The sequence below is a fragment of the Conger conger genome, chromosome 14 (genome assembly GCF_963514075.1).
Source record: "Conger conger chromosome 14, fConCon1.1, whole genome shotgun sequence".
NCBI lineage: Eukaryota > Metazoa > Chordata > Actinopteri > Anguilliformes > Congridae > Conger > Conger conger.
The window spans coordinates 30,523,108-30,545,412 of NC_083773.1; the positions used below are offsets into that span (position 1 = coordinate 30,523,108).

The 22,305-nt window shown below is 43.2% G+C and overlaps 2 protein-coding genes across 3 annotated transcripts; one reads left to right on the forward strand and one right to left on the reverse strand.

Annotated features, from left to right (window-relative positions):
* The first annotated feature begins 1,402 nt into the window (after nucleotides 1-1,402).
* Nucleotides 1,403-7,951, forward strand: LOC133109818 (intermediate filament protein ON3-like). Its single transcript, XM_061219464.1, has 9 exons — nucleotides 1,403-2,059; nucleotides 4,178-4,386; nucleotides 4,573-4,633; nucleotides 4,746-4,841; nucleotides 5,159-5,323; nucleotides 5,432-5,557; nucleotides 5,815-6,035; nucleotides 6,280-6,335; nucleotides 6,685-7,951. The coding sequence occupies exons 1-9, from the start codon at nucleotides 1,568-1,570 to the stop codon at nucleotides 6,846-6,848; spliced, it is 1,590 nt and encodes a 529-aa protein (XP_061075448.1). The 5' UTR covers nucleotides 1,403-1,567; the 3' UTR covers nucleotides 6,849-7,951.
* A 3,072-nt stretch (nucleotides 7,952-11,023) lies between these two features.
* Nucleotides 11,024-19,435, reverse strand: si:dkey-195m11.11 (scavenger receptor cysteine-rich type 1 protein M130). 2 transcript variants are annotated; one of them, XM_061218687.1, is made up of 8 exons: nucleotides 19,317-19,435; nucleotides 17,191-17,244; nucleotides 16,841-16,879; nucleotides 15,915-16,232; nucleotides 15,140-15,472; nucleotides 14,402-14,526; nucleotides 12,630-12,813; nucleotides 11,024-12,391 (listed from the first exon to the last, which is right to left on the reverse strand). In XM_061218687.1, exons 1-8 carry the CDS (start codon nucleotides 19,345-19,347, stop codon nucleotides 12,276-12,278), a joined length of 1,200 nt encoding a protein of 399 aa, XP_061074671.1. In that variant the 5' UTR covers nucleotides 19,348-19,435; the 3' UTR covers nucleotides 11,024-12,275. The 2 variants fall into 2 exon arrangements, with proteins under 2 accessions (XP_061074671.1, XP_061074672.1); XM_061218688.1 differs by having other exon boundaries at nucleotides 17,191-17,241; nucleotides 19,317-19,383.
* Nucleotides 19,436-22,305: the final 2,870 nt, after the last annotated feature.

Genomic DNA, 22,305 nt, shown 5'->3' on the forward strand with positions numbered 1-22,305 from the left:
GCCCATACTGTATTTCTGTTATTCACTCATTCGGCGCTGGCTTTTCATGATGTTCATCTTCAATAAATTGTTCGCAGATTGGCGGAGAGGCCCCCCTTCGATAACCAGCAACCTTTTATAAGGTTTCTTATTGCTTGTGACCCTCATCTGTTTGTCGCCCACAATTGATGAGGGTCACAAAGAGAATCAGCCCTTTGAATTTCCTTTCTAACTTTATCTGTGATAGTTTTTTAATGCACCTGCACATAATCTGTGGCCGAGGTAGGCTCCACACCCACTGTTCACCTGATGAACCAGAGCCTGAGGGAAGAGCCCCACCCGGAACAACCCCTGATGTGTTTCACATTCAAGTGATGCAGCTGTAAATCGCATGAAGTTATGAAGTATGGCTCTACCTGTCAGAATCACGGCTGGCTGCCAGATGAACTTACCTGTAAAGCTATACTTGCACTTTCCTGCATGACAAAAACATGTAATTGACACCGCCTGCCAGTTTGGTTTGCAGCATTTCGGCACGTACAGTAATGGCGCCGGTTTGCCGATGTTGAGCCTCCATTGACAAGTGCAGCTGGGTTTGCCTTTTCTAAGCGCTTCCGTTATCCGGCCAGTGCAGTGAGGAATGACAGTTCAGATGCAGGGAGGGACCGTCCTGCAGGCAGTGCAGCATAGCTGCAAAAAGGCGTTGTGCCTACGCCTTTTCAGCCTCTAAAATGAGGAGAGCAGCCAAAACTCAAAAAGCTGCACACTTTGATTAAAAAATGTAACGTCAAAATGGTAAATGGTTGGCATTTATATAGCGCCTTTATCCAAAGCGCTGTACAATTGATGCTTCTCATTCACCCATTCATACACACACTCACACACCAACGGTGATTGGCTGCCATGTAAGGCACCAACCATCTCTTCAGGAGCTTGGGAGTTAGGTGTCTTGCTCAGGGACACACCCAGGACAACCTCCTGACTGCCAGACAACCGCTGCTACCTCCTGAGCCGAAGTGTACGGCTTTACCCTCTTCTCAAAGTTGCCCATGTTGTGGGTATAAGTGTGCATGTGATGCATATTTCAGATACCTGCTGATGGAGTTTAAAAGTACTCCTCAGTTATGGGGCCAAAGAATCAAGAAAGAATAAGAAAAAAGGCTGTCTGGCATTAGCTAAAGTTTTTTTTAATTAACAAACCTTTCCCCAGGCGAACCTTATGCGTGGCAGAGTCCCAGCTTATCAGCTTTCACTCACTCCCTACCTGTCCGACAGGATGGGCGGGTCCCACCGGGAACAGCCGGTGTGCTGGGTGGGTGGGAGGGAGGGGCCAGACAGTGAGAGTGAAGAGAGCTGCAGGTAGCAGCATTCTACAATCTCCACCCCGCCCCCCCTTCCAGTAACAAGGATTTAAAGGGGCCCGGCCCTGACTGAGCCGCTCACAGAGGGACTTGACTCTCCTTGCGTGAGGTAGCTCGCTCCATCCAGGTTCATTCTCTCTGATTTGCTTGAGCTTGCGTGCTCTCTGTCTGCATCTTTAAATTTTTTCGACCTTTATCCTCACTCTCCTCACGAAGAAGCAGCGGTCATGAACAGTTTTCGCAAAAGCAGCAGTATGAGCGTTAGCCGCAGCGGTGGCGGCGGCGGTGGGAATTTCTCCGCCTTTTCCTACAGCGGTCCTGGGAGCACCCGGCAGAGCTCTGTGGTGCGGCGCGTGGGGGGCGGCGGTGGCAGCGGCTTCAGCAGCTATGGAGCGAGCGGGCGCGTCGGCTCTTTCAGCAGCAGCTCCAGTGGTGGCCTGGGCTTCGGTGGTGGCCATGGCTCCGGTGGTGGCCTGGGCTTCGGTGGTGGCCATGGCTTCGGTGGTGGCCAGGGCTTCGGCGGCGGTTCTGGCTACGGCGGCAGTTCTGGCTTCGGCGGCGGGCAGGGCTACGTTGCCCCCGTCACCGCGGTGGTCGTCAACCAGCAGCTGCTCACCCCCCTCAGGCTGGAAATTGACCCCAATATCCAGACCGTCCGCACGCAGGAGAAGGAGCAGATCAAGGGTCTCAACAACCGCTTCGCCAGCTTCATCGATAAAGTGAGTCCTCCCTTCACAGAGCGGCAATCGGACAGCATCCATGACATGAATGGCCATGAGTATCTGCTATCTCATTTCACTGTGCATGTGTATCTGATATGTGCTTTATAATTAGGCAGTTAAAAGTACCCCAGGAATCCTTTATGTATAGCGGAGGCTGCACTGGTTTGATGTGATCCAATGCAATCTAATACAATCCTCTGTAGACTGCCGTTTGTGTTTTGCATTGCTGCTGTGTGCAGTGAATTATGCAACAGGTTAAGCCCAACGTTTCCCTTCGCCCCTCGCTGCACTGTGCGGATTGAAAACGCAATCTCAGGTCCAAACGTCCGTGAAAGGCGAGAGGCAGAACCGAGCTCCCGGTCCCTTTATGAACCTCCTGTGACAATGGTGACCCAAGATCCGTCTTCCAGGAAAGGAAACGGCCTCCTTGTGTTGCGTTTAATTACCCGAAAGCCTCTCCCGTTACAGCGTGCCTCGCTTCGATGGCCCGATACAATGCGAAGCCGTTGCCTCTGTGTTCTGGGTCAGGGAAGGTGAGCACGGAGCCCAGCCCGGGCCAGATGCAGTGACTGCCACTGCTCTCTAAACAAGGGCGGGGGCCAGCCTGCTACGTGTGCAGCAGTAGCTCACTGGTGCTCACCTGAATGAGACCGAGGGCATGAGTCCAAAGTCCGAATGTCTGGATTCAGATATTAACCATTTAACGTCTAAGATCACATGCATGTGATTAGATCATTCGTAACTGCAGCATGCCGATTTAACTATCACTCCTGACAATTGAACGTAATGGAGTTTTGGAACATTGACTTTTGAAAAAGACATTCCAAAAACCAAATTCCAAAATGAATGCTACTTTTACTTAAAAAAACATTTTTAACAATTTAGGTATATTTGACTTTTCTTCACAAACAGACCTTATTTGCCAAATAGTATTTCCGAAGAAAAAAAAAGTTTCTTTACATTTATTTTTAAGGGATGAGGGTTATATGGTTTCAGAGGCAGATTTGCAAGCTCCATTCAGTGGATGATGCAGGAAATGTATTTGTTACCACGTCGACGTGCCATCGACACCAGAAGAGGGGAAGTGCAGGCTGAAGTGTATGCTTATATAATTATGGGTTTTCAGTGACAGGTATGCAGGAGGACTGTGCTCCATTGTGCCCCCTGGGAAAGAAGCAGACATGCACTCGCTCTGCCAATTCTCTCATCCCTGCTTTAAAGTACACAAGAAACACCCATCATTTGCAAAGAAAACTAAGCGCTAGCTGCATCTAAAACAATATCCATTCTGCGCGGCCAGCGTAGAATTGAGCCACACCTGTCCTTCGCTTGGAAAACTGAACGAAAGGCGCTGGCGTGTGAACTCATCTGTCGAAATGACTCACTGTCAAGCTTTGTGCTGGTACCAGCATTCACACAAAACCTCTTTATGCAAGAGAACCGCTTGAAAGAGGAGCAGACATCTGATTAATGTTTGATAGTGAAACAGATGTGCTTCTTTGTTTTAAGCTCTGTGCCAGGGTATGGACCTTTTTATATCCGCAAGTATCCCAGAGGGCATTAATAAAGAAACAAACAAGTCACCATTGTTCAACTTGTCATGAGCCATGACAAAAGAACATTTCAGGCGTGGAAAACCACAGCAGGAATACTCAATGCTGTATGTATGTTTAGCCATATGTACATGGGAGTGGCCTGAGCCTTGCCCTTGTGTACCAATTGAAAGGCTTTTTTCAGAAAAGTATGATGTACACAGCGCAGTACTAGACATAAACACCTTTTCAGCTCAGTGACTACCTCCCAAACAGACTTCAGAGGAGGTGAGTCACACCATTGAGTCATGTTGTCATTACTGATAAAACCTGCAGCTTACCACAGCCACCCCCAGGATGGGAGAGAGAACAGGTCAGTCCCGTTGTAGAGGGTGTGGCGGCTATCCAGTACCGCTAAGATGTGTCATTAATTCATGTCTAAAACCATTACAAATGAAATCACCCTTTTTTCCTAAACTTGATGATGACATCTAAAGGGGGCCCCAGCCTAATTGTGATGACCTGAGGAATCAAGAGAATCAAAAAGGTGAACACACTCACTCTGTGGCCCCTCCTCCCACAGGTGCGCTACCTGGAGCAGCAGAACAAGATGCTGGAAACCAAGTGGAGCTTCCTCCAGAACGAGACCACCACCCGCTCCAACATCGACGCCATGTACGAGGCCTACATCGCCAACCTGCGCAGACAGCTGGACAACCTGGGCAATGAGAAGTTCAAGCTGGAAGGAGAGCTGAAGAACATGCAGGGCCAGGTGGAAGACTTCAAATGCAAGTAGGTGATCCATGACCACTTAGAGAGACACTTTCCAGAAGTTGAACATTGTTTCTGCAGGTGAAATGCATAAAAATAATGTACAATACAATGGGGGGAGAGAGGATATGGTTTCTATTTTGCTGACCACCACCACAGCCCAGAGATTCAGGAGTCACTGTCCTCATTTGTGCCTTTGCTTTGTAGGTACGAAGATGAGATCAACAAACGTGCTGGTGCAGAGAATGAATTTGTCCTAATCAAGAAGGTAAGTTTGTCAAGTGAGCCATGTTCCTTGTGCAACCATTCCTGTATGTGTGATGACATAGTTCCTTCTCTTCTAAAATTAGCTACAGTGAAATTATCTTCTACCACACTAGGATGTTGATGGCGCTTACTTGAACAAGGTAGAGCTGGAGGCTAAGGCTGATGCTCTTCAGGATGAAATCAACTTCCTCAAGTCCATCTATGCAGCGGTAAGTGGTCTAATAAGCTTGTGAAAGTTTTCTAGCCAGCAGTGCTGTGGGGCTATGGTTCCCTATTCTGGATATGAAAGAAAAAAAAATGTACAACCTAACTTAAGACCAAAATCATGATACATCAGTGCAATGGTATTTGGTAATGGTATTTTTTATGAGAGTAAGAATGTTTAACTATGAGAACAAAATGACCAGGGTGTCAACCTTCGTCTTGAGGATTCTGACAGTCTGTTTCACCTGGAAATCAGCCAATGTGAGAACACTGAGAGCTTAAACAAAAAATGCTAAGCAGTCATCTTTTACTGTGTCCTCAGGAGCTGGATGAGCTGCAGAGCCAGGTGAAGGACACCTCTGTGGTGGTGGAGATGGACAACAGCCGCAAGCTGGACATGGACTCCATCGTGGCCGAAGTGCGCGGCCAGTATGAGGACATCAACAACCGCAGCCGCGCCGAGGCAGAGTCCTGGTACCACCAGAAGGTAAGGCATTGAAAACAAGAGTACAACATATTTATACTTCCTCTGTAAAAGAAATGTGTGCAAGTTAGAAGAGACTTTTATTTTATTTTTTTCTTCCACGCCTTGCAGCTTGAGGAGATGCAGTCCTCCGCCGGGCAGCATGGTGAAGACCTGCGCAGCACCAAATCTGAGATCGCCGAACTGAACCGGTACATCAGCCGCCTGCAGAACGAGATTGAGGCCGTCAAGGGACAGGTGAGAAAGCCATTTCAAACCTCTTTCTGAAACGATGAGTACTATGGTTGCCTTTTACTATGATTTCAAAGTAAGGCATTAGGCATGACAATGCAAGGACTTTCACACGGAATGAAAGTTTCAAAATGAAGAGTCACAATTTGACCGTTACCGTCACAATTCTACATGAACAATAAGCAACAATACAATACAATCCTTTTGTCAAAAACGTACATCGTACTGAAAACAAAACTCACCTGTTCTGTCACTTTTGTTAGCGTGCCAACCTGGAAGCTCAGATTGCTGAGGCAGAGGAGCGTGGTGAGTTGGCAGTGAAGGATGCTAAGGCCCGAATCAAGGACCTGGAGAATGCCCTGCAAAAAGCAAAGCAGGACATGGCCCGCCAGGTGCGCGAATACCAGGAGCTGATGAACGTCAAGCTGGCCCTGGACATCGAGATCGCCACCTACAGGAAGCTGCTGGAAGGAGAGGAAGACAGGTGAGGAGTAATTGCTGGGAACATGATGGCAGTGACTAGAGCTCTTGTCTGTCTCTTTGTTGATGTGGATTTTCTACCTTGCCTTACCATAGATCTGCTTAGAATCATTGTAGCTCTCCATCAGCCTCTGCTCCACTGCAGGGTGTTTGGGCAATAGAGGCAGGCTGACACATGGTTTTCCCAGTGATGCCCAATTGATGGCATATCATATGACACTCAAGATGCTGTTAAAATCTCTCCACAGGCTGGTCACTGGAGGTAAAGACGCAACAATACATGTGCAGCAGACCACCAGCAGTAGTGAGTAATCTCCCTCTCTTCTTTGATTCCCCGTGGAGGGCCTGATCAAGCTTGCTCTGTAAGCTGGGCACCTTCTTGTTAAAAATGTATAAAGTTAAATAACAAAATACAGAAAATGTTTTCAATGATTTCCAGAACAGTGTCAGATAAAACAAAGCCGTGAAATGGTAAAACCGTTCCGATTGTGTCTCTTACTGCCTCACCGCAAAATAAATCGGTCTTAGCGAGTATTTTACTCTTGTACTGTTATTTTTTCTTGCAATTAGAAAACATTAAAAGCATTCTCACCAAATTGACAGTAGTTTTGCCTCGTCTAGCAAACCCTTACCCTTCTCTGTCACTTCTACAGCTTTAGCCAGCAGCGGAGGAAGCAGTGGGTATGGAAGAGGATATGGAGGAGGAAGTGCTGGTTACAGCAGCGGGCAAAGCAGCTTGTTCAGCGGTGGACACAGCAGCGGTGGATACAGCAGCGGTGGATACAGCAACAGTGGATACAGCAACAAGCGTTATTAGGAATCTGACAATGCTTCCGATGCCCCGTGTCTCCTACCCAACTGCCTACCCTTAGATATTAATCCTCACAGGTGCAAAATACTACTGCCAAGCATTAGCATTCCAACAATCCAGGGAACTCAGTATGCAGCTAAGATATCAGCCTCACCCTTGCCCTGTTTATCACCTCCACCGATTTCTCATTCCGAAGACAATACAAAAACCTATTTTTATATTTTGATGGTTTGATCCATAACGATGTAAGCCTTTTGGGAAAAAAATATATGTTATTCCGTCCTAAAATGTCCAAGATCACAGTCCAGCCACAGAATTTGGGGAATGAGAAAATCCTGAACCAGTACCTACACCTGCATGCAGTTTTCCAGATCTACAGATGCCAGCATCTGCTGTGCTCTCAAATTCATTCTACAGCAAATACACAATATGGTGGTACATATCATTTACTCAACCGCTCTGCTGAAACAGTCTTCCTTCACAAATATTTCAAACAAAAAGTCAGTAATAGGTAAATTGTACAAATTGACCAAGAAGAAAGCTTGGCAGATCCCTCCTGTGTGTCAGTCCGTCAGACTACCTTCATGTTGCACAGCAACACAGTACTATGGGGTGATTGCTCTTACCATGGCTGCAACAGTCCTGACTGTAAGCCTGTTAATACAGTCTCAGCTGTTTGTTTTACAGTTTGTTTAACTGTATTGCTCAAGATTTCTAATGATAAAAGTCATTAGATAGAAAGATAAAGTCTGTCTCATTTGTCTCAGGTAGCTAACGACGCCAAGATGCTGCTTGATACATTTTCACTCTAGTTCCAGTATTGCTGTGTTTTGAGCTGCAAAGGTAGCCTTTATACTATGAAGTACACACAATACTCCTGACACACACACACGCACCCTCCATGAAGCTTGGCTGCTTAGATTAAATTCACGGCGTATGAGCTTCTGCCCAGTCTTTGAGGGAAAATAGGGAGGATTTTGAAAAGGCTTTTCTTGTGGTTTTGTTTTGTACTTGAGACCAAAAAGGCTCATGTGAAAGGTTCATTTAAAAATTGTAATTGCCTGCCACACCAGGAGAAAAAACCTAAATAAATCTGAGTTCTGCATTCATGTGGTCTCTTGTTTCTTGTTTGACTTTTTCCACAGAAACTTTTGTTGACTTTCATATAAGTAAGGGATATGGGTATAGATTTGCATATCTTGCAACATGGGGCAACATGGGGCGACATGGCTCAGGCAGTAAGAGCAGTTGTCTGGCAGTCGGAGGGTTGCCCCGCCCGGGCTGTGTCAAAGTGTTCCTGAGCAAGGCACCTAACCCCCAAATGCTCCTGACGAGCTGGTTGGGGCCTTGCATGGCAGCCAATTGCCGTCGGTGTATGAATGGGTGAATGGAGAAGCATCAATTGTACAGCGCTTTGGATAAAGGCGCTATATAAATGCCTGCTATTTACCTTTTTTTTTCGGCCTATAACACGGCTGAAAAATAACCGAACACCTAGGGCGAATACGGCATTCTGATTGGCCAAGACGTGTCACGTGCATTATTTTTGTATAACCTTCCTAACGAAAACAGATCGAACAGGTGTGTATAATTTTTTCACAGCTAGATTGTCTCTAATTCACTCTGTAACACAACAGAGCCGCAAGCGCAGAGGAATATACTTAGACACGGAACGCCCCGAGATGCTGAAATATATTCAATATTAAACTACATTTAGTGCGAAGTTATAATTGAATATGTTGTTTTGCGATACTGGCTACAAGAATGAGACATGCCAGCTGATTTTGATAACTGTGCTGCAAAACCCAACAAAGTATTGAGGTCTTTCTATGCTTCAGTTCAAAGCGGGAAGGGCTCTGTTCAGTTGCATGGCACAAAAGTCTGGAATACAGCGTCAAATTGCTTACTATTATTTTGAGAGCTAACATTAGTTATTAGCCTAATGTATTTCCTTTCGGCGACGATGAGCTAGTGAACATGCAGTTAACTGATGATGCAGACTTGGCTTTGGCAGGACCGGGAATCAACTCCTCGCTGTGCGACTACAGCGAACTGCAACCACAAGTCCATTGCGTCTTAGCTGGTTGCGTCACCTCTTTTTTTTTTTTTTTTTTTTTGAAACAAATGTATTAATAAATAAAATTTTAAAAGCCCCTACAGTTCTCAGCAACAGGGCCTTTTTTAATTAATACATTTGTTTCTAAAAAAATTTTTTCAAAAATAAAAGGGAACTTTCTTTCTGCTGTGGCGCAACAGGCTAAGATGCAATGGACTTGTGGTTGCAGTTCGCTGTAGTTACATAGCGAGGACTGGGGTTTGATTCCCGGTCCTGCCAAAGCCAAGTCTGGCCGGCTCACGTGGAACGGCATAATTAGCTTGCTGCTCCAGAGGGAGGGACTTGGCAGGGTTAGCTGATCGCCGCACAATATGTACCTCGGACGCCTCGGAATCACGGTCTCAATTGTGAGACGAGACGGCTTGAAGAAGGCGTGTCGTTCTCCCCTGGGCCGCCAAGGGACGGGTGTGGACGCTGTATCTCTAGGGTTCACAGGGTTCAATTGGCTACCAAATTGGGAGAAAAAGGGGAAAATCTTGGCAAGTTAGCCATGGTATTAGCAGATAATAATTAACTTGTTTATAGAGTATTATCCCTTACATATTATTTGCAGTAGTACAATGACTCACACAATGAAAATATAAAATGGTTGATATTACATTCCAAATAAATGACTATGCCTTATGAATTATGTCATACAGTTTTTTTCAAATGTTTACACACTAACACCAGCACTTGAAACACAATTTTTGTTTGTTTCCTCCGGGCTGCTCTGGTCCACAACTGGTTCCTTGCCCACCCTAGATTTTTGAACATTTGTCTCCCACCATTTCTGAATCTAATTGAAGAAGTTTTCTCTGTATGGTAATCGCTATGGTTTACAACCAGAATCCGCACACACACATGCCCCTTCTACAAGCAATGGCGAAGACATGGTGATATTCCTATAGAAGCATTCAAGGGTTGGATGCCAGGAGATACTTTCTGTTGCTTGGCCAGGGAAAATTTCACATGTGATGTGGATATGGTTCTGTGACCAGACTGATACAAATAAAAATGTTTTATTTTTTCATTTTAATATCCATAGTGTCCATAGTTTGCATGTGCAACACTGAAAATGCAAAAGGCATAAGCCTACTGATGAGTAAATATAGCTACATTCACTGAGCACTTTATTGGGAACGCCTGCACTTATTCATGCGATTATTTAATCAGCCAATTTAATCAAACCGCACATTACAACAGTAGTATGGAGAAGATCATCTCTGAACACAAACCACGTCACGTCATACACGTCAAAGTGGAAAGGTCTAAAGTCTAAAAAATACCTAATAAAGTGCTCACTGAGTGTATTCATAATAGTGTTTTTCCTTGAGTAAATCTCAAAAATTGTATTTTGATAAGTGGTAATATGGTTTTGACAGAAAAGTTCCATTCAGCCAGATATGTTTTTTTCCAGCATGGTTAATTGCATGGTGGTTTTTGTTTAGAGTTTTTAGAACTTGAGAACTAGCATATACAGTGCAGTCCATAAGTATGGACAGTGGGACAATTTCTCTTCTTCTGGCTCTGTACTCCAGCACATTAGATTTGAAATGAAACAATGAATATGAGGTTAAAGTGCAGTTAAAGTTCTTTAATCATCCTGTTTTTGCCGCTAACTGGTGGCCATTTCTACATGGATCACCCCGATATGGATGTAAATACCGGCAAATTAAGTGTCTGCACTTTAACCTCATATTCATTGTTTTATTTCAAATCTAATGTGTTGGAGTACAGAGCCAGAAGAACAGAAAATGTGCCACTGACCAAATACTTACAGACTGCACTGTGCATACATTTTATTAATTACAGTTAGTACCACAACGAGTGCAGTGTGTTATTTTCTGCTGAATATTTCCCATTCATTACAATATCTTGTCAAAGTCCATATGCTTATTATGGCAGTGTATGGACAAACTGCACTGCTCTTTAAATGTAAAAAAAGGTACATTTCAGACAAAATAACTTGTTGGACTTACATTTACATTTTTGTCATTTGGCAGACGCTTTTAATCCAAAGCGATTTACAAGGGCAATTTATAGCCATTTATTTAGGTATGGCCAAATAACAGAATCACTTCAGTGATATTCAGTTATTTTATTGAGACAGTGTAACCTATGTTCATCACATTTACAAGGCCACTTTGACCAATTTCTTGTTAAAAGGTAATTAATTTAGGTAAAAGTAAGTAAGTAAGTAAGTAAATTTTATTTATATCAGCACCTTTCAAGCATAAGAGCACAAGGTGCTTCACAAACAGCACACAAAAAGAAAACAAGAATTAGACAAGACAGCAACAATAAAATATAAAAGAGATAAAAATACACAAAACATCAAACATTAAATATTAAAAGCCATTTTATAAAAGTGAGTCTTGAGCTGGGACTTAAAAGTGGACACGGAGGAAGCTGTTCTGATATCCACAGGAAGGCTATTCCAAAGTCTGGGCGCTACAACCGAAAAAGCACGATCACCCTTCGTTTTCAGCCTGGACTTTGGAACAGCCAATAATGCCAAGGAAGATGATCTGAGTGTGCGAGAAGTTTGATATGATGTTAAAAGGTCAATGATATATTCTGGAGCAATGCCAGTCAGAGCTTTAAAAGTAATAAGTAAAATTTTTAAATTGACTCTAAATTCAATAGGAAGCCAGTGTAACGTCGCTAGAACTGGCGTAATATGGGCCCTTCTATTTGTCCTAGTCAAAAGTCTGGCTGCTGCATTCTGTACCACCTGGATACAGGAATAAAATGACATAACAGTAGCCTAACCTGCTTGTCTTTGGATTGTGGGAGAAAACAGGAGTGCCTGGAGGAAGCCTACATGGGGAGAACATGGAAACTCTACACAGAAAGTCCCCAGCAGGACTGAAGCCTACAGTAGGACTACAGTTTGTTGGGAGGTGAGTACTACTGCCCCACCATGCAACCAAACAGTGCAGTTCAGGAGCCTATGCAATAAAGGCTGAATTTCCGTTTGTTTTCTAGTTCATAATAGCAAGATATTTTAAAGAGCGATACAACAGATCTGTCAGAAACAACGCCAAACAAACAAATTGCGATCAAACAAAAACATTACATTGTACTACACTGATAGACTGAAATACAGTGACATGGCTATCTTGAAAAACATCCCAGTTTCTGTTAAATTCCATAAATCAGCATGCGTTCTCTTCCCCAATGGAAAATCCAGGGTTCTCTGTGCCCACTCCTGGGGTAGGCAAGGGGTCCTCTGTGTTGATTTGAGGGTCCTCTGCCTTGTGCCCTGAGTTTTCTGCTCCGGCCCATGGTGCAGTCATAGGGATGTGTATCTGTGCCTCCTGGGGTGCTGAATCTTATTCCGATTCCTCTTTACGCTTGCGACAGACACACATATAGACCAGTATCCCCACTCCAATCAGAATTGTGATAAGAGCCCCAACAATGAGCCCAGGGCTTGGTGGGAACCAGGCTGTGGGGAGAGAGCAAGGATGAAAAACCAAAAAGACAAAACGACTCAGATTCATTTATGAGTGACAGCATATGAACTATCGAGCTGGATAGTACTCAAAAAGCTAGCGATAACTGCAGCCCACGTGCAACGGTGCGTCTGTAGACGTAATCTGCACCCCTGGGTAACTTATGTTATATCGGGTTCCGCAGTGGCGAGCTGCTGTTTGCCGGGGGAAGGGGGGTTCGGAGACACTCACGGCCAGTGGTGACGATCACGCTGTTGCTGGCGCTGGACTTGGTGCGGTAGTCAAAGCCATAGACGACAGCGTAGCACTTGTACTCCCCGGGAGACACAGGCGGGTCCAGCCTCCAACTCACAGACTGACCAGGGTGCATCGCTGGGCCAGTGAAGATCGTCTGACCTCTGACCTCCAATTCAAACTGAGAGAGGGTTCCAGTGAAATTGACGTTAAAATGAAGAGAAGAAATACTTTCCTGAGCTTTGTTTGTCTTTTTCCCCTCACTCTGTAATGAGGGACCATTTGTTTACTGAAGCTGTATTTGTCTTTTTCCCCTCACTCTGTAATGAGGGACCATTTGTTTACTGAAGTTGTGTTTGCAATGTGATTTGCAATCTACACCTGCATCCCCAAGCAGGCCATAAAATCTTCTTCTTTAGCAAAGTGCAATGTACCTGAATTGTGCATTACTTTCACAACCTCTCTTTTCTGCCTGGCTGTTATGTTTCTACCAGATATACTGTATCAATGTGTTCACAATAACTGTCACATGGCAAATGAAAAGATTGTGGGACAAGTGAAGCTGTTTGGACTGCAAGTCAGGCGCTTATTTTATAAAACCATCTTTCACCTTGGATGCTTCTGTTGTTGATGTATTTTTGGCTGAATAGCTCTGAGGTATGGGCACACCCATTCGTTGTGACAGGAGATTGGGAAACCACAGAGAGAGTGGAGGTCTAGGAGGCTCCATTAAGAATCTCCCACTCTGTCATCAAAGTGATCCATAACCAGTAATCTTAGGCCTTTGGTGTTACGTAATGCCAGTGCCGTGTTAGGACAAAAGAGCTAGATTTGTAACTGTAGTAGGCTTTGGCTGAATTTCTGAGCTGGTAGTAAAATACGTACCTGTATTAATATGGGTACTTTGTACAGTATGCTGTTGTTAGAAAAGATTCTATAGTTATTAAATAATGAATGACTAGTAATAAAAAGGTAAATTAATAATAAAGTTATGTATTTTGAATTACAGTGGCTTGGGAAAGTTCAGACCCCTTCACTTTTTGCACACTTCATTGTGTTGTAGATTTCATTTTAAATGGATAGAATTGCCATTTTTCAATCAACACTAAATAACCTACAAAGTGAAAACATGTTTTTAGCATTTATGACTAATTTATTAAAAATCAAAAACTGAAATCTGTAATCTGCACGCAACCTCAGACTGGGGTGACCTTTCACCTTTCAGTGAGACAAAGACCATAAACATACTGGAGTGGCTTTGGGACAAGTCTCTGACTGTCCTTGAGTCGCCCAGCCAAAGCCCAGACTTAAACCCCATAGAACATCTGTGGAGAGACCTGAAGATGACAGTTCACAGACGCTTCCCATCCAATCTAATGGAGTTTCAGAGGATCTGCCAGGAAGAATGGGATAAACTGCCCAAATCCAAATGTGGAAAACCTGTAGAGACTTACCCAAGAAGACTCAAAGCTGTAATTGCTGCCAAAGGGGCTGAATAAATACTTAATACTTCAATGAAATTAGCAAATTAATTGGCAAAACTTTCTAAAAACACGAGTGTAGATTGATGGACAAAAATGTTATCCATTTAAAATTAAATCTTAATTAAATAAAGTCTGCAAAAAAAAATGCTAAATACTTTCTGAAGCCACTGTACATTAAGCATTGGAAAAGGAAAAATAAATCCCCTTAAGAAGTTGAAAAACCATGAAAAAATGGGGTCTGGCCTCTGTTGAGCAGGCGGTGATTTGAAGCCGTATAAACTGTACCGCAGCATCTGTTTTCCCCTGGGGACTCAGCGTGCAGGATATTTCAAGCTCGTGTTTTTCGTAGACATAAACACTTGAGGCCCAACCATATCCAAGGACCGAGAGTGTTGGAAGTGGAAGGAAATCTGTAGAACCAGAGACAAACACAAAAAACTGGGAATGCAAGTTTGCAAATGACTTAAAGAACATTCATGACATATAACATGATATGTGATACATGTGCTATTTGTTAAAATTATTGTAAGTGGCATTATTTAAGTTGACTATAGCGACACAGCAACATAAGCAATGCTAATTCAGCCTGTACTGAATCCTTCTGGTTGTAATGTGAGCTTCCTCAATTGGGGAGGGGAGTTCAAATTACACAGCACATTTTGAAACTGGTAGGTCATCCAATTTTACAGTATTAAAGTTATTTTGTTTGTCACCTTCCCTTTCAGCAAATTCGGCAGTGGTTTTCAAGAACTTTTTAAGGCTTCCTTGACATTGCTTATGAAGAATTAGCATTGATTATTCCTGCTGCATAACAGTGGCCTTCTAATGTGGAACTAAATACTAGGGACAACGGACACTCCCCTGATCTGAATACGTTCGCATAGCCTAGTGTGGATTTTAACTGATAAGGTGAACGAGCACTGGTTATTTCTTCTGCATGACAAAGTAGACAGTTATCTGAATGGACAATTGCTTGTGTGTGTGCGTGTCTGCGTGCGTGTGAGTGTGTGTGTGCGCACATACCTGAGCAGACAATCTCCAATACCCTGCCCTTATAGCAGGAGCTTTCCAAGCCTTTGATGGAACACTCCCGGAGGTTGGCCTCCTTCCCACTGCACTCCACTGGACCCATGAATAATTCCCCCCGATGGGCAGGAGAGGAGCTTGTGGGGTTGACCTGGTGTACATCACCACAGCGCAGCTGCCTGCACACCACAAGGGCCACAGCGTCCCTGTCGGACGGCCCCTGGTTCCTGTCTTGGCACACAGGGGCCCAAGAGCCCTTTGCAAACATCTGCAGCTTCCCTGCACACACAGGGCCCTGGAACTGGGACACGAGACGCACAGGCGCCTCCTCTGGTGGTGAAAAGGGCATTACACAAAAAACATTATGCAAGTGTCTATGAGGGCTCATACAGTCATTGGGCCAGAATGAGATTTTATAAATCTATACGTCCATCTATATTCACATTAAAATACTTGAAACTAAAATGGCACCTCACATTTAAATCCGTGTTACAAGAGTCCTAGATAGACAGTAATGCAAGATTGGAAATATGATAAATATCGACCCTCAACATACTCAGTGACTCTGACAAATTGAATGCAATTACTTGACAGGTATTAAGTTACTGTGACTGCCGATGCAACATCAGACTTGAATTGAAGCTACACATAGGCTTAAACTATTTTGGTGGGGTACTGTGCATTTCAACATTGACATTCAGCCCCATCTTCCCACCCCAAGTTTAGAAATTCTGGAAACTGCTGTTATGGCGAGTCTTTCCGAGGCACTGACCTGCAGTGGCTGTGGCAGGGGCGGAGAAGGGGGACCTGTAGAGGCGCTGACTGTAGATGACCTCCATCCTGCAGGAGTACTCCACCCTCTCCCCAGCAGCTATCTTTGGCAGCCTTGCCCGGATGACAGTATCGGTTCCCTCTAGAGTCAGAGAGCCCAGCAGCTGTAGTTCCTCTGGTGAGGCTGACTGTAACTCGCGGTAGTAGAGGCTGAGGGTCATGTTGGGGAAGTGGCGTGCGGCCTGGCAATACACGCTGTAGTTTGCCCCAACAGGAATGAAGTCAGGTTGAACGAGAACTACAGGAGGTGGTAAAGAGGCTGCAGGGGAGAGGAGCCGGGTGGGCACTTTATGGACAATCAGATTCATATGTAATGGATGTGTGATTTAATTCCATAATTTCCACCTGTTAGCACCCCCTATAAAGCACTGACATTATATGAAGAATTATATTAAACAAATATGAATTCATTCCATTCGGACAAGTATCTGTCAATTTGACAAAAAGTTTTGGCCTATTTATTATCCATTGTGAACACATTCAAATTGATATACTGCATATCAAAGACAAGTGTTCAACCAGACCAATCTTTGCTCCCCCTCTAGTGGCTATTGACCTACAAGTATAGAGACTGGTATACAGTGATGATAACAATCTAATCTACAATCTGAGGGTATGAATTCTGTGAAGCCACGTGAAGGATAACAAAGTGAGATTTCTGCTGTATCTGAGATATCACTGTGAAGGTTGTATATTGCAATAGCAAGCTTCATAAAAGTTTTGGAAAGTGTAGCACTTTGGGTAAAAGACTTAAATGTAAAAAATCCCCTCAAAGATCTGACTGCGCATTATATTCAGGCAATTCCGTATGCTTTGAAATCCTGCTTCAAAATCTTTGGTAGTATTGTGTTTGTGCAGCGCACTCACGTATGGTTATGTTGACAGAGTTGCTGGGTTCAGAGATTTCTGCAGCCACGTCGGAGAACAGAATAGAGGAAACAGGAGATTCAGTTTAGCTTCACACAAAATACAAACATTGACCATGGAAACTATCATTCTAAATGTCAATTATTTAGATTTAGTGTGTTTTAAAGGAATATATAAAATTTTGCAGTGTCGTGTTCTAAAATTCTGGATATATTGTATATATGGATTGCACTTCTTGGAAGCAATAATGCAATCTTCATGTGAACTGTGACGCCAATGCACAACCATGATTACAGATTTATATGCCGTGACTAATAAAGCAAATTAATAATGATTGAGCGCATCCTCACCTTCAGCCCCTCCCTCTTTCACCCAGTCAGCAGCCAATAGAATGCCACACACTACTAAATTAAAAACAGAAGAAGTGGAATTTACTACTGAGCAAAAAAGATTAAACAGTTAGACACAAGAAGAGAACAAGAATGAAGACATTAGAATATGCCATTATCTGGCATTGTATTTGCTGCAGCAGTGCAAAAATAAAGTGTCATAAAGAAACGCAGACTACGACTGCAAGTAGCTAAAACCAATAAAATAATCATTTTAGACAGATAGGTATTGGCGGCCTGTAGCGTAGTGTTGTTGCTAATTGTACGTCGCTCTGGATAAGAACGTCTCCCAAATGCCAATAATGTAATGTAATGTAGTGGTTAAGGTAAATGACTGGGACACGTAAGGTTGGTGGTTCTAATCCCGGTGTAGCCACAATGAGATATGCACAGTCATTGGTTGGGCCCTTGAGCAAGGCCCTTAACCCTGCATTGCTCCAGGGGAGCCTCTGGCTTTGTAACCCTTTCCAGACTGATATCCTGACATCTCTTCTGGAATTTCATTTGATCATGACATATCAGAAAAGTGGGATAAAATTCCTCCTCAGCAATATGATATCAATTTATAGGATGTGTTGGATTGCAGTTACTGCTGGTGGTGCAACCAGTTATTACGATTAGCGGGCAATTGCTTTTTCACAAGGATAGAGAGATACAATCAACTGCAATAGGTATTGCCCAAGTTGACAGAAATCTGACGTTGCAGTTTCCCCACTTAAGTTGTACTTGCTGGTTTTTCTACTCTTTCAAAATAATTTTTCATACTTCCCTGTTTTCACAGTTATGCCGCAGGAAACATTGCACAGAGGCATCTTAATTATGAATGTATGAGGGAATCGTAAACAATAACAGCAGATAGTTTGGTGGTAACGTTCTACGTTAGAAATGGCTATAAGGAAAGCCAAAGAGGATTATCAAGAGTTTGCTTAATTCTGCCTGTCACTTGCAACTGCAAATTTCTTTCTGTTATTTTTATCATTATTTCTTTAATTGAGGACTATGATTAGTGTGATCAATCAGGTGTGTTTGTGCTGGTTTAAATCAAAGAACCTGCACCCAACTCTGGTTTAACTCATAGACCAGACCGGCGAATCCGGGTAATTTGAAGAACTTTGAAGTACATGCCCCTTCTTGGGGGTAAGCATAACATTGCGCGAATAGGATATTTCACCTAAATCGGCTATAACTTTTGACAACAAAATCCGATGTTTTATTCATTATATGTCAGAAAAGCTGAAAGTATCTTGAGCATTTCCATACCAAGTTGACATTTTTAGAGGTGTGTAGTTTTTGAGAACGAGAGCTTTGTTTGACACCTGCGCCAAGTCTGGCGGCACATTGACGGTATGTTAAATCACCTCAACACTTTCTCACCGGAAGGACGGACGGATAGATAGATATTAGGGAGGGCAAAGTGGAGCTTTAGAATGTAGACCGCTGTGTGTGCACGTGAGTTAGCCAATACATTTCTCACTTTTTTACTTCTCAGTAGAGGTGATCAAACTTATAATATCTAAGTGCTAGCGTGTTCTAAGCCTTTACTGGTCCCTGTACGATGTTAATAGATGTAACATTGATGGAATGCTGGTAAAATTAGCGCTTAAAGGTCACAATACAGTCCACCAAAAAAATTCCACCTAAGCAGAATTATTGTCCACAACACGTTAATTTAAGGTTAAGCTGAGATTTTAATCATAATATTCATGTTGATTTCCGGAAATACATTTTTCGGTTGTCCTCCCTATAGATAGATATAGCTACTCAGCCAGTGGTAAGTAACCTAGCTAGCCTAGTTAACCTAGTTAGCTAGCTAGCTCGGTGTTTTGTATATAATTTGTATGGATAGATCAAATGAATTTATATAGAAAGAAAGAAAGAGCCAAGCGATACAATCCACCGATAATAAATATCTAATCTAATATTTTACCTAAATTAGCTTTTACCTAAGATAAAACTAATTTTGGTAAAATCATATTAACGTTATTTTTACCCCCTAGAAGGGGCGTGGCTATGGCGGTGACGTGAGGTGTGGAAGAAAACATCGACATGGATACATTCAGTATAAAATATAAATATTCAATGCTGACCTGTGATTCTGAGAGAAGCTAAAGGGTACATGATCGCAGATCCTTGATTGATGAGAGGTTCTGGGGAGGCTGTGTGTGAGAGTGAAGAGAAAAGAAAAACTCAGTTTCACAACAGGGGGGAACAGTGTGTCCACAGGAAGTTTCATAGCCATGCTGAAATTTAAAAAAGACAGGAAAGGCAGGGGACTTTCTGTATTTCAGCGAAAGTAGGCCACTGCCAGTCACAAATGCCATGTACATGTCACCACTAGAGTGCAGTATTGAGTAACAGAAAAAGATCTCAGACTGCTCCCGGTTCTACCACTACCTGAGGGGTAGAATTGATGCAGCTACCATGCTGGGGTCCACAGATTCTTAGGGAACTGAAAGAAGATTTATTGGATCCATTTTGTGCCAGAAAACACTCACTGCACATCAGATGCACAGTAACAAAGTAAGAACATGGTATACGTTTTCCAACATAGGCCAACTTCGCTTATGTTGTGAGTAGAGTATGCTTCTTTATGAAGGTCATCTGTGCATACAATAGCTCTTTTAGTATTTTATGTGGTGGATGTTGTGATATGCCGTGCTTGACAGAAGTGTTCCTCTACTGGCCTTTTCAATTTCCGTTTCTGTTTCTTAAGGCCCGGACACACCAAACCGACGGTCGGCCGTCGGACGTCGGTGGCGCCCTGTCGGCCGAGTCTTTCCGGTGTGTCACGCACGCCGACACTCCGTTGGCGTGTTTTGGAGGGCTGCGACGGAGCCAACCGTCGGTTTGGTGTGTCCGGGCCTTTAGCTGAATAGTGGCATGAGGGCTGGCACAATAAACAAATAAACTACATCTTTAACTTACATCTTCAATGTCAGACTTACAGACCCAATCTTACTGAACATCAACAGAAATAAAGTTTTGTGTAAGATATGCCAAAATGCTGTTAAGATGTAAAAAAAAAACCCACCTCAGAGTAGGCTCTTAGTCCAAGATTGCATTGTATTGATTTAATTAGTATGAAGTAATATTTGTATATTTCAAAGTGTTGCAACCCATCTGTATGACTGAAGCAAATATTTGTTCCATAGAGATTTATATGCCACTTCTACTATTCCAGTGTTTAATAATATAATATGCACCTTAGGGGAAAACATCTAGATCTGCTGAAATTCCTGAAATTAATCTGATAAATATTCAAAATTTCAGGTAGTTTATCCTGTAAATATATCACATTACTATGTCATGGGTTTATGACAAGAATGAAAATCATTGTGAAAATAATAATATGCGAACTGAAAATCCATTTGATTATGTGCCAATATCTATATCTATATGACTAACATATAAATAGTTTTTATCACCCTGCCGTCTATTCATTATCATGAGTCATGAAAAACCTTTTTTTTTTTGGAGTAGCCCCTTGTGGAACAAAGTAAAAAAGGAACAAATTCTGCTAAATGTGCTCAACAAATATAACTATCTTAAAGGTTTATCAAAGTGTTGTAACTGTAAAGTCCACAGCTTGTCTCCAGTACCCCACTTAAACAGCCATGGTGCGTCCACCCAAAGAGATCGAATGACCTACAGGTGTGAGAACATATGGATGTATTTTCACATACAGTGCATCCGGAAAGTATTCACAGCGCTTCACTTTTCCCACATTTTGTTATGTTACAGCCTTAAGTTCGGAACCACCAGGACTCTTCCTAGAGCTGGTCGCCCGTCTAAACTGAGCAATCGGGGGAGAAGGGCCTTAGTCAGGGAGGTGACCAAGAACCCGATGGTCACTCTGTCAGAGCTCCAGCGTTCCTCTGTGGAGAGAGGAGAACCTTCCAGAAGGACAACCATCTCTGCTGCAATCCACCAATCAGGCCTGTATGGTAGAGTGGCCAGACGGAAGCCACTCTTTAGTAAAAGGCACATGGCAGCCCGCCTGGAGTTTGCCAAAAGGCACCTGAAGGACTCTCAGACCATGAGAAACAAAATTCTCTGGTCTGATGAGACAAAGATTGAACTATTTGGCGTGAATGCCAGGCGTCATGTTTGGAGGAAACCAGGCACCGCTCATCACCTGGCCAATACCATCCCTACAGTGAAGCATGGTGGTGGCAGCATCATGCTGTGGGGATGTTTTTCAGCGACAGGAACTGGGAGACTAGTCAGGATTGAGGGAAAGATGAATGCAGCAATGTACAGAGACATCCTGGATGAAAACCTGCTCCAGAGCGCTCTTGACCTCAGACTGGGGCGACGGTTCATCTTTCAGCAGGACAACGACCCTAAGCACACAGCCAAGATATCGAAGGAGTGGCTTCAGGACGACTCTGTGAATGTCCTTGAGTGGCCCAGCCAGAGCCCAGACTTGAATCCGATTGAAAATCTCTGGAGAGATCTGAAAATGGCTGTGCACCCATGCTCTCCATCCAACCTGATGGAGCTTGAGAGGTGCTGCAAAGAGGAATGGGCGAAACTGCCCAAAGATAGGTGTGCCAAGCTTGTGGCATCATATTCAAAAAGACTTGAGGCTGTAATTGCTGCCAAAGGTGCATCAACAAAGTATTGAGCAAAGGCTGTGAATACTTATGTACATGTGATTTCTTAGTTTTTTATTTTTAATAAATTTCAAAAAAACTTCTTTCATGTTGTCATTATGGGGTGTTTGTGTAGAATTTTGAGGAAAAAAATGAATTTATTCCATTTTGGAATAAGGCTGTAACATAACAAAATGTGGGAAAAGTGAAGCGCTGTGAATATGTTGATTTTGATAACGTATAACTCATTACATTGAAACTATGTAGGTTTTCACAAACATAATGAAACTATTATCTTGTTTTAAACTACTCAATTACTTGGACTAATGCAGTTGAAATTTGATTGTAGGACCCTTGGTTGAAAGAAACCTGCATCAGTCCTGTACACAATTCTATTTTTATGTCTCAGACAAAGATGCTGGGGGATATACAATACATGGACAATGTACATATTGGACCGCTGTGTATGGATAAATTCTAT

Bases quoted from the DNA above. Each gene is read 5' to 3' on its own strand.
- LOC133109818 (XM_061219464.1), top strand. From the start codon at position 1,568: ATGAACAGTTTTCGCAAAAGCAGCAGTATGAGCGTTAGCCGCAGCGGT. The intron at 2,060-4,177 runs GTGAGTCCTCCC...CTCCTCCCACAG, and splicing joins TCGCCAGCTTCATCGATAAA to GTGCGCTACCTGGAGCAGCA. The intron at 4,387-4,572 runs GTAGGTGATCCA...TTTGCTTTGTAG, and splicing joins GTGGAAGACTTCAAATGCAA to GTACGAAGATGAGATCAACA.
- si:dkey-195m11.11 (XM_061218687.1), bottom strand. From the start codon at position 19,347: ATGTACCCTTTAGCTTCTCTCAGAATCACAG. The intron at 17,245-19,316 runs GTCAGCATTGAA...TTTTTAATTTAG, and splicing joins AGCTTCTCTCAGAATCACAG to TAGTGTGTGGCATTCTATTG. The intron at 14,527-15,139 runs GTATGTGCGCAC...CTGGTTCTACAG, and splicing joins ATTGGAGATTGTCTGCTCAG to ATTTCCTTCCACTTCCAACA.